General features: G+C 39.3%; 1 protein-coding gene across 1 annotated transcript in view; it reads left to right on the forward strand.

Moving 5' to 3' along the window:
* mapk8b (mitogen-activated protein kinase 8b) overlaps positions 1–5,362 on the forward strand; it is a 38,294-nt gene extending 32,932 nt beyond the window's left edge. The window contains 5 exon segments of the mRNA XM_078278586.1: positions 395–519; positions 2,345–2,408; positions 3,388–3,465; positions 4,943–4,960; positions 4,963–5,362. Of these exon segments, the coding sequence (XP_078134712.1) occupies positions 395–519; positions 2,345–2,408; positions 3,388–3,465; positions 4,943–4,960; positions 4,963–5,288 (611 nt within the window). The 3' untranslated portion in view covers positions 5,289–5,362.
* The last annotated feature ends 7,113 nt before the right edge of the window (positions 5,363–12,475 follow it).

Below are 12,475 nucleotides of genomic sequence, written 5' to 3' on the forward strand. Positions count from 1 at the left end.
AAATATGATCATTCCCTCCAATATCGTGAATCATGTCGCATTATCATTCAAAATAATCGCAATTACGTATCATATCACGCAGCCATGATATACTTGAAACAAAAAAACAGCGGGCTAGGATTGCCTCCACGCAGCTCTCGCAGACCATTCCCCAATACATGAAATACGTATGTTTTAAACATTGACGCGACTGTTAAAACAATGAACAGAGAAGCTTGCGTTACAACACACACAGAGGGACCGTGACTTCATTCTCTGCTCAGGACGCCATTACTACACTGTATTTGTTTTACGTAGCAAATATTTGTTTGCTGCTATATTAATGTTCTGAATGTTGAGCACGTCCCCTTTTAATGTTTACCGTTTCTCTTTTTCCGCCCCAATTTGTTGTCAGCGAGCCAAGCCCGAGACCTACTATCCAAGATGCTGGTAATAGACGCGTCAAAGCGGATCTCGGTGGACGAGGCTCTCCAGCACCCTTATATCAACGTGTGGTACGACCCGACTGAAGTGGAGGCAGTAAGTACTCACTAAGTAATGGTTCATTGTATAATACGAACACATATGTAAACCATAAATGGTAAAACATTCCTGCATTAAAATGTCTAAAAATTACTAGACCTAGACCCAAACTAACCCACAGAAATCTTTATTTCTAAACCCAGAGGCTGGTGGGTTTGGCCATAGCGATTTCAGGGCTGTTACATGTTAAACAAAAAGTCTCTCTAGGTCTATCTCTGTAGGGATCCTTTTAACAATGTTGTCAGACACTTATATATAATAATAGTCTGAGCGTGTCAGTGGCACAACCTTTTTTTAATGGATGTAAATTGAAGGTGTGCAATTGACCATTAACGTTACATTGCAGCTTGTTTCGCTGTCTTGCTTAATGGCCCTTTTTCACAGCAGACATGTTGACTTGTCATAGTAGGAAAAGCAGAGCTGAGATTGATAACCTTAATGATGGCTCAATTCCATCAAGTGTCCCAGTAAGCTCTTTCAGTGAGTCAGCATGCACAATACCAGGACCTCTCCTAAGTGGAATGCAGCCACCATTAATGGTTTTGAACACACCTGTGCTTTTCCTACTATGACATGTCAACATGTCTGCCGTGAAAAAGGTCCATACTGGACCAATTTCAAAGATTGTTGTTCCCCTCAGTCACTTCGACACAAAAACATAGGAACATAGGGTCCAGGTTAATAACAAAAAAAACCAAAAACGAAGTTACTCTTTAAGTTCAAAGGTAAAGCTAAAATAAAAACTCCCATCTATGGACCCTAAACCGTCAAACTCTGTTTCCTCTTCTTTGAAAATGTGTTTGCTCTGCAGCAAAATGTGTTGTCTGTATGTGTTGGGATGACACACTCTCCTTGGAAACGCAATGACTCAGCCAGTGCAAATTGATTTTGCCTTTGATCAGGCGGATTGGGAGATGAAGTGAATTGTTGCTTCCCTCCCGCCCCTCACCTGTCTGGCATAAAATGGCTCTTCAGAACTGACAGCCTTGAACAATGCAGATTTGTATACAGATTTTGCTCTGACACTGCCTGAATGCATCAAATCTCCGTTTGACACTAGGGAGGACGGATAACTCTATCCCATGGCTGGCTTTGAGCTTGTTTATTCCAGCTCCGTGCGTGCTATCAATTTTGAAGTTTGTGGTATTTTCCTGGAAAAGGTTTGTGCACTGCAGAAGCAGAAAAAAATAAAAATAAAAAATCTGCATTCAGTGGGTTTAATGTGAGCAAGGTTTAATGCAGCAGTTTTCTATCTTGTTCCATCAATTAGCTGAGTCTGTAGGTTTTCAGTTTGAGCTGGAAGCTACTGCAGCTGAGTTTCCCCTCTCCCGTTTTGCTCCTCATTCACCTGCTGTAGTGTTTATGGTAGTCAGTAGGTGTGTAAATCACACGTTTTATCACAATACGATATTATATTGATTCTTTGAACAACGATACAATATTTAGTGATATCCCAAAGTCTGCCATGATACGATTTTGATTTATTCCGGGGCCTGCGACCGATATGAGACGATACATAAGCCCATTTAACACAATCGATTACATTTATATTTATTTACAAAAAGCAGCTACAATATGATTTGCCAGTTTCATTAACAAGCTCTTCCAGACATTTTATTAAAAACAAACTACTATTTTTGATGAAAGGAATAAACATAATGTGGGAATTTCAAGGTTGACGATATGTATCGATATTTTCACTTTGTATCGATAATATTGAATCGTTGAGGATTGAATCGATGTATCGATCCAGCTCGATGTATCGTTACGCCGTTAGGATTTCTGTCAAGTACAGAAAACATGTGTGTCTGTCTTTTCCCAGCCGCCACCCGCCATCACAGACAAGCAGCTGGATGAAAGAGAGCACACAGTGGAGGAGTGGAAAGGTAGGAAAGATCCTGTTTCTCCTCTCCTCTCTGATAAGTTGTCATAAGTACTTAGCTTTTTTGCAGTGTTGTGTTGCATAAGGTTGTTCTATTTTCATGTGTCGCAGCCTGTGAGACATTTAGGGCCCTGTCTTGCACCCGGTGCAGCGCAAAGCCCGTCCAGAGCCCACATGGTTTAAAAAGCAAATGCACCTGCGGCCATCTGTGCGCCCATGGGCGTGCTGGTCTTACAGGGAGGTTGTGTTCAGGTGCATTCATGGCGTATTGCTATCCTGAGGCAGCGGAAAGTGATCGCACCATTGACCAACAAAAACCTGGTCTAAAGTCAGTAGCGCAGCATTTCATTGTTATTTTAACAGCGCATTAGGAAAATGCGCCTAGGCTCGTGCACAGCGCGCGCACACTTTGCTTGTTACACACACAGACACACAGGGACGCGCAGCAGCACACACACACGCAAAAGATTAACCATTTAAAAATTACAATGTGAAATAGTATTATGATATGATCTGCTCGCGCGCTTTCACTTCACGCACGAGCAGATGAGTTTTTCAAACAGAATTTAAACATCCTCCTCCTCCTCGGTGCTGCCAGAGTGATAATGACAGCAGGAGATTCACACCTGGAGCGTTTCCTCATCCCACACTCACACTGCTGCAGGATGTTTCACTGCATCCTTCTCTCCTTAGAGATCGATTATCATGTTGGCCATGTGTGTGTGTGTCACCAGTTGAGAGACGAACAGTATTGAAGTCAGGCCAGATCACACAGTTATGGAAAATAAAAAATGAAGAACAAAATGGTGATTAGTAGTACAGAGTTGTACTTCAAAATTTTAAAATAAAAACCTGTAAGGTGGTATGAGTGCACACAGCTCTCTCGCTCTCTCTCTCTCGCTCTCGCTCGCTCTCTTGCTCTCTCGCTCTCGCTCTCTCTCAGCTCCTTACTGCAGTAAATGATTGTGTCTTGTTTGTTGCAGAGTTGATATACAAAGAAGTGTTGGACTGGGAAGAAAGGACAAAGAATGGCGTCATCAGGGGACAGCCAGCGTCCATAGGTAAGTGGCGTTTCTTGTGTGTGTGAGAGATTGCATGTATGTGTGCAATGTAAATAAATCAACAGTGCGCTGTTACAGTTCTGCATTGGATGTGCTCCGGTTGCAGCGACGGTGGCTCTGCAAAATGGTCTCAGGAAGGAACGTGTTTTGGTGGAACGTTTGCACCCCGCAAAAGAACAATGCCACATACAACATTAAATGAAGTTAACTGTTCACACAATACAGTAACGTGAGCTATTTAAATTGGCTGCATATATGGTTAAACCTCATTTGCTCTTACCAGTGTATCGCCGTGTGTATTTTGTCCGTAGCAAATCCCCACCAATCGGTCCCAAAACGTCCCAGTTAGAAGTAAATGCCGTAAACATATTGTTTGTAAATCTTTACAGTCTTTCCCCGAAAGAACCAAGCAGGCCTGCCTTGTTGCACGATCCAAATTTTCTTCAAAAGTTGCCATTTTAAGCGAATAGCTTGCTATCTCCATGTTTTTTGTTGTTTCCCGAAGGCAAGGGACATCGGATCTTCCTGCAATTATCCGATAAATGAATTGTCGACGATCCAGACTATATAGCCCCTAAACGCCCCCGCCCCCCCTAGATATTAGTGTAAATGTATATGCAGAGAAGAAGGAGCACCATCTCCCTATCATGACCCAGACTTAAAGGAGAATTCCGGTCAATTTCAACACGTAGCTCTGTTGTTTGGAAATTTGGAGTGCTGTCGGTAGCAAAAAAAACCCAAAAACAATCGGTGCTGTCTACACCGTGTTATCCTCCTGCTAGCGTTAGCACCCAACAGGCTTAAACAGGGCACATTTTAAACATGTTTTAAGCCTCTAAACATGCTCGAAATGTCATTACAAGTGTGTTAATCCAGCCAGTGCACATACCTCTGTTTATTTCCTGTTTTCCGGTCAAGTCCACACTAGTCGATTGTCAAACTCATACAATCCAATATTCCAGTCAAATTGGATGTGTTCCCTCGGAAGGAATCACTGCACATGGGTGGGCACTTGTAATGACATTTCGAGCACGTTTAGAGGCTAAAAACACGTTGCCCTGTTTAAGCCTGTTGGGCGCTAACGCTAGTTGGAGGTTAACACGGTGTAGGCAGCACCGATCGTTTTAGTTTTTCTTGCTACTGACAGCACTCCACATTTCTCCAGAATTCTCCTTTAATGAACTTATAGCAACACTATGTAACTTTTCCCGCTTCGGTCCCCCTACAGGTTGGAAGTGGAATTGTCCATTACATTACATGATGCAAGTTTACCAGATGGTAGCGGATCTGTAGTTCGAATGAACTGGACAATGTAATGTAATGGACCATTCCGCTTCCAACCTGTAGGGGGACCGAAGCGGGAAAAGTTACATAGTGTTGCTTTAACTCCAATCATATAAAGGTGCTTCAGCAGCCCGTGCTGCGTGTTCACTTTCCACAGCTGACCACAGGCCTTCTCCTGTGTCCCACAGCACAGGTGCAACAGTGAGCGGCAGCACCACCAGCACCGCACCTCCACGCCCTCCTCCGCCTCCGTCAACGACGTCTCCTCCATGTCCCCCGACCCGACCCTGACCGACCCAGACAGCAGCCTGGAGACGGCCAGCACCGGCGCTGCTCTTGCAGCCACCGGCCCCCCTGGGCTGCTGCAGATGACTATCATCTACACCCCCTCCTGGTCCTGGAATGGGCCTCGCCCCCGGTCAAATCCAAGACCACTTGCCCGACACTGGCTCCTGGCCCCGCCCCCCTGCATCTGCACCCCCCCCTCCACCCCCCCGCTTGTCTTCAGTAGTGTAGCGGTTAGCCAGCTAGCTGTTTGAGAAATATTTTGATTTCTAAAAGGACAGATATATTTTTCTTTCTTTTTTTTTTTTATTACAGTTATAGTTTTTTTTTTTTTAAATAAGGATTTCTTTTTGTTTGAGTCCTAGCTGTAATTTATTGTGGCATTTCTTAATTTTTTCAGAAACCTAAGATGATGATATGAGAATTTTTATGATTTCACTACGTTCCGGTTCGTATTAACCGACCGTGAGAACTGAAAGAAATATCCGTAAAATGTTTTAATGTGATCTATTTTTCTGTTGGAAGTCATTTGTTAATTTGTAAGCTACTGCTTTTACAACTTGCCATATAAATGTAGATTGAGTTTGTACAGATTTTAAGGTAGATGTAGTTTTATCTTCGATACAAGTTTGCAGTGAGCCATTGAAACATGATTGAATTGACAGATGTATGGTCTTAGTACTCCCCTCATCTGTTTATCTCAAGTGTTATGGATATCGTTTTAAGTGCATACGACATATCTATTGATTTGAACTGAGATCGTTTAGATTTGACTTGTAAAGAAGTGTTTCTGCTTGTGAGTCACTACTACTTCCTACATTGTAAAAAGAAAAAATAATAATGAAAGCTTTATAATTTACTCATTCTTCACTTTCTGTTTGGACATGATAGGATTTCAAAATGATTTTCACTCGCCATATAATTCATTTCACCTTCTGCATTTAAGCTACGGGATTAATAATGGCCCAGTTAGGTCCCGCAAGATAACTGTGGAGCTTTTTGAAAGACTTCTGTATTTTTAAGTGCTTTAAAGTGTCTCTTCTTGTCTGCAACAGGCTGTGACATTATGGAACTGGAGTGGTGGTATTGCTTTGGAGGACTGGGTGCACGTTCTCCACTGGCTCGCTTTGACTGTGAGGTATTGCTAACCGTTCAGAATGGGTTTTTTTCCCCCGTCGTGCTTTGGGAGGTTTATCGAGACGTAGACGAGTTATGTGAGGTTGTAAAATCGGTGACGGTGTAAGTAGAATGTGCTTCTGTCAAGTAGGGAATTGTGATAATGAGAATGCATGTGAACGTGTCAAAATTGGGTGTCTTGGAGGGATAGTGATTCTGCAGCCTGATGGAACAGTGTGAAAACATGTCCTACTACCAGATCCTGTTGCTAGCAATGTGCTTTTGTGAATTTGGAAATTTGAGTGTTTTTTTGTTTTTTTTTAACACTTTGCATAACAGACTTGCCTACAATTGCGGAAGAAAAAAAAAAACCCCTTAAAGCTATCAGCACAAACAACGAGAGTCAAAAGAACCAAATTATTCGTTACTGTATGCAATAATAGTGCCCTTTTTGAGTGTTTCTTGATTCAGATTTGAAAGGAAAAAGTGCCTGTTTGTCATTCATTCCTGAGTACGGGGGAGGAAGTGGATTCATTACGTGTAGGTTTTTATGGCGTCTGGTTAACAACAACAAACCGGTAATGTATGATGGGGGTTGTAGTTATCACAAATGTATTGTATATTTTTCTACTTGTTTTGATTTTGACCCTTGAGGGGGGAGACTGTTGTGTCTTGCAGGGTAAGAAGGTGATGGCGTATATACATTGAGATGCTTAAGCACGTGTTTGAGTCATTTTGGAAGAAAAGGCAGTTTTATCAAGGTCTTTCATCAAAGTAAAAAGAAGTGTTTCTTTGCAATGACAGCAACCGAAATATAGGTTTTGGATTTTTGAGTACTAATTTAATGTGATGATTATAAAAGAGAATATTGAACAGGATGTTTTCAAATTCAACTACTGGATCTAACTAAACGAGGGAACTCTGCGACTGCATTATTGTCAGTATTTTGTGATGGTTTAGGATACTGTTCACTGGTGGAGTTGCAGACGGACACGTATCTGAGAGGCAGAGCCAAACAACCATGGCATTTCTGGCTAATTCATTTTTATTTTTTTATTTTTTTAAGTTTAAAGTAAAACTTGTGGTACAAACTGAAATAAATGATCTAACCATAGTTACTTTAAACTAGCCATATTAGCTGAAAGCTATACAGGCAAGTTGTGTAATGGTTTGTTGACTTTTTAAGAGCATGAATATCATGGTCATAAATATATAAAACAAAGGAGTCCATGCTCTCTTCAATTTTAACTTTTTGCTCAGCTTATTGAGGTTTCATGCAGCCATTCTGCCTGCTTGAAATGTTTGCATAGCTAAACTTCCTATCTGCAAAATGCAGAGTTAGGATGTATTGTACTGTCATGGTAAATGAGCAGGTGTTGTGGATGTTGGCATAAACATCCCTGTGCTAGGATTGTCTAAACGTGCAACACAGAACTGTCTCTATAACCTCTAGTCTTTGATAAGGACGTTTTGCAAAGCAAAGTTTCGAGAAAGGTTGTCTTTAGGCTGTTACCTAAAATGCTGTGTGCTCTGTGCTGTGCTCTACTTGAACAACTCATTGGCTGCCAAACACAGACATAACCCAGCTATGCACCAGCTATTCGTAAATGTGTGTGTGTGTGTGTGTGTGTGTGTGTGTGTGTGTGTGTGTTTTAACACCTAGCTAGTTTCAAACTAATGATTTAGTTAATTGGGTTGCACCATTTAAATCTAAGGAATGTCTTATCCAGTAAAAATCTATAAGCAAAAAGCAATGAAATCTGTCAATAATGTAAAGTGAAAGCTACTAAAAGCTACTATAGAGTCACAAGCTGTAACATAACTGACTTTGTTCTATTTATGTATGCATACATAGAGAAGTATGTATTTAAGAATCAGTAATATCCATAAATTTCAGTAGAAGTGAGAAGTGTCTCAACATGTTACCGCATAACGTTTTGTAATTTGATATATTTTTTGTTAATTTTGTGTAATTTCTTTAAAATTTCAAAATCTTTGTAGTTTACATTTTTATTAAACAGCATTTTATCAAGTGTATGGTCGGAATATCGAAACGGGTAATATATTAGCATTGTATATATATTATTATATATATATATATATATATATATATATATATATAAAGCATTAGTCTTTTCACTGAGCTACACAATATTTAACATTTAATATATCAGCAAGCAAACGTTAACTGTTGTGTAGCTCAGTGACAAAGCTAAGATTTGAAATATTGGCAAGCTAATGCTAGCTTTGTCAGTTAGCTACACAGTTGTTAACATTTAATTTATTAGCAAGCTAACGTTAGCTTTGTCCCTGAGCTACGCAACAGTTAACATTTGATAAATTAGCAAGCTACTGTTAGCTTTGTCACTAAGCTATGCAACAGTTCAAATTATGATAAATTAGCAAGCTAATGTTAGCTTTGTCACTAAGCTACGCAAAGGTTAACATTTGATATATTAGCGATCTAATGATAGCTTCGTCAGTTAGCTACACAACGGTTAACATTTATTATATATGCAAGCTAACATTAACAGTATTTAATAACTACTTTATGTGGTGCAGCCCATTTTAATTTTGTAAATCTCCACTCTGTAAACACTTACATTAAAACTAGGCTACTGTAAGTTTGAACTTACGAACAGCTGGTGCAAGTAGCTCATGCTCTTTTCAGTCAACCGGATTGAAAAGGAAAGGTTTGGCTAGTAAAATGCAGTGGCAGCAACTGCAGAGGAAGATTAATGCAGTACAAGACTAAATTCAGTCTGCAGCACGTTATTGTAGATTCCCACAGCAACAAACTAAATTTGTCCGGTAGTAAATGTGCAGTAGTATTTTGACAAACAATGAATAAAAACTAGGACTTAATCAGTGTCACATCTGTAAGAAGGCAGCAATAGCAGGGAGAAAATCAGTGGTATGTATCCATTTGTCATATTAGCTAAAAAAATAATCAGTCAGAAAAAAAACACTTTGTTGTCTAAAGTGCTCTTAATTTCCTTAGCCCAACATTAGGGGCTTTAATTGGAGTATTATCTCATGTGTTTTTCTTCTTAGGTTGTTGTTGCTTTATTTTTTTTTATAATTACCGCATCTCTCCAAACAATGTCATTCTGATTTAAGTCGGCTTTGATGAACTACCTCACGCTGAATTTCTGCCAGTTCTTGCATAAACTTCGTCGCCTGCAGAATTAGCTATCGAAGACGTGTGAATAACAGATTCCATTATTTATTTATTTGAAAGTGTACTATTTGTCGGTTTCAACAGACTTCTAGTTTTGTACATTATGTATACTTCACCTAGAAGTAAGAGAATTGTTATGTCATTTTGTTCTTTTTTTAATTGGTTTTTAAACTAAATGTGCAATACCTTCAGCAAACTGTGCTAGTAGTGTGTGATGGGCCTAGCCTTTGTTAGCTGTCTCCTGAAGGTAAAGAAAATGTTTGGTACTGTCAATCCATGTTTTCCTTTTTTTTTTTCTTTTTTTTTTTATGAATAAGATCAATTTTTATTTCTGTGACTTGTTTATAGTCATGATGTTACGTAATCAGCCTCACCCACCAAACAAATCTGTCGACCAAGGTTTGATGCAGAGACAGGAAGTTCTTTGAGTCACAACATGGCCAACAGGTTTTGATTTGGAATGTGGTAAGGACAATAATGTTAATAAACACAAAAAAGATGAGTAATTAAATAAAATACCTACAACAAATCATTATATGTATGGTGCTGGTTTGTAATGTTTGCTAGTGAATCCAGCCATGCAAGTAGTTTTAAGAATTCCTTGATCTGCGCATCCCAAAAACCGCAAAGTGCACTACTAGAATACATGCACTGGGATCTGATGATGCCACCTCTTTAAAAAACAAAACAAAAAAAAACATGTACTGCAAATAAAAAAATACACTTTGAATTATAGTTGTATGTCTACTTCTTTCCTGTAATTGATGTGTGCTGGTCCAGGCTCTGTGTACCAAAAGCTTCCTCAATTTCTGTTGGGATAGGTAATAGAAAAGTAATGGTGAATCCACTAAGAAACAAGTAGCAACTGCAAATGTAGCATCTTTCCCTCATCAGCCAAAGACTGTCCCACACACTAACAGTAGCTTTGTTAAACATCAGCTCTTTGGCAGGACAATCTTCTTTAATCAACGGTTTTATTAGTTAGCACAATCTTCATTTTATATGTTTTAACAAAATAACAGTGCGGCTGTTCTTATCGAGTCACCCCCACCCAACTTCAGTTGTATTAGTGCGGCTAGAGTGTATAAGTAAGGAGGTGGGGGTCGCCATTTGGTTTGAACTCAAGCAGATATCTTATGGAAATTTTGCTTCTGTTGAATATCAGTCCCTCCAGAAAAACGTGATTATGCGATCGCATAATTCAATGCATAATCAGCCAAAGTCCGCATATTTATGCGGGGGCCGCATTTTTTTTCAAATACGCCGCACTTTCGCCGCATAAATTGCCGATTTCCGCACAAAATATGCGGGGCTTGCATGATTTCATAATCCCCGCATTTTCGTTGCAAAAAAGTCACATATATCTTAACAGAAAGTTGAAAGATGTTGCGTGTACTTCACACAAGAGCAGCCATTTTCCCGTTGCCATGGGAACGTTATGAAGTGACGTAATTACGCGACGTGAACGTCATCGAAAAGCTGCAAACCCCGCGATGAAGCCATGATGAAACCGCAGTTTTTGCAAGTTCTCGCAATTTATTCGCATAAAATTGCATAAATATCCCGCATAATCCATCGCATTATTTAAGAAAACGTGCCGCATAATCAAGGATTTTTGCCCGCAACAATCACAAAAAAACTCATTTGCATTTTTTCGGAAGGACTGGAATATGTGGCTAACGTAAACCCAATTAAAATACCATCGCCAAATTATTTCGCAGTCGACTACAATAAAAAACTGGAGGACATTTGAAATCCTCCTTGATATTCTGCCAACAGGCTTTTTCAAAAATGTTCCAAATTGTTTGGCCTCAGATGTTCTACAAATTGTAAACACATCCAGTGGTGCTCATGTTTATGAACCAATGCTAAAGTTGACTAAAAAGAGGAATAAAAAAAAAATCATCTTAATTATTCATTAATTCAACCAACCCTTAAGGACACCAATGTTCTTTGTGAATGAATAATGTATCGTAAATAAATAAATGTTCTTCCTTAAAATACAGGGGGCATAAGTAAGTACACCCCTATGTTAAATTCCCATAGAGGAAGGCAGATGTTTATTTTTAAAGACTAGTTATTTCATGGATCCAGGATACTATGCATCCTGATGAAGTTCCCTTGGCCTTTGGAATTAAAATAGCCCCCCCACCCCCACATCATCACAGACCCTTCACCATACCTAGAGATTGGCATGGGGTACTTTCCATAAGATCATCTCTCAATGCAAATCAAACCAGCTATTAGGCTAGCTACATTTAATTAAGGCATTAAGATCAATTTCCAAAAGATCTTTTTTTTTTTTTTATTCCTCTTTTTAGTCAACTTTAGCATGGGTTCATAAACGTATAAGCACCACTGTCTCTTCTCTCAGGGGGCTATTTCACAAAACCAACATAAGGGATTGAGCCAGAATTTCCCAGTTATCCTGGCTCAATTAAGCCTCGACTCGGTTTCACAAAAGCAGAGGCACCTAAGTTACCATGGAGATGTATTCTGTACAGCTAGCCTGGTCCCGACCAGGCTAACAGCCACGATTTATTCATCCTGGAGCCTTTTCTGTTCACTCAGCACTGCTTTTACCTTATTATTATTATCAGCCTGCATTAAAATACACAGGTGCATATTGCTGTTCAGTTAACTACTGTTATTATACAAGTTGTGACCATTCTTTTTTTTTTTTATAATAATTATTCATGTGACATTGTTACTGTTATATTGCTGTACGAAGACTGCTGTTAATATTGTTAGAAGTTTGATGAATATATTACGGCAGTTGTTGAGATAATTAGAATAGGCTGATAAAGTTGCCAAATGTGTTTTTAAATGAAGTCTGTTACTAAGGGCAATATATAAAGTGATGTACATGTGTGTTTCTATAGTGCACCAATGCACCTTAAATTATTTTAGTTGATTCATTTTTTTTGTATTCTTTAACAATAAAGGATTCAATAAATTGGCATTCTCAGCACACAATTTGTGTTGTCCGGTAAACTGGGACTATAATTTGGGAGGGTTGTACAATTTAAGACCATATCCTAACAATCCTCCCAAATAATAGTCTTAGTTCACTGGACCAGTAAATATATAGTGTAGGCTATACTGTACATTCATGAAACAACAGGGAGAGAACACCCCAACGGT

The sequence above is a fragment of the Sander vitreus genome, chromosome 21 (assembly GCF_031162955.1).
Source record: "Sander vitreus isolate 19-12246 chromosome 21, sanVit1, whole genome shotgun sequence".
NCBI classification, from domain to species: Eukaryota; Metazoa; Chordata; class Actinopteri; order Perciformes; family Percidae; genus Sander; species Sander vitreus.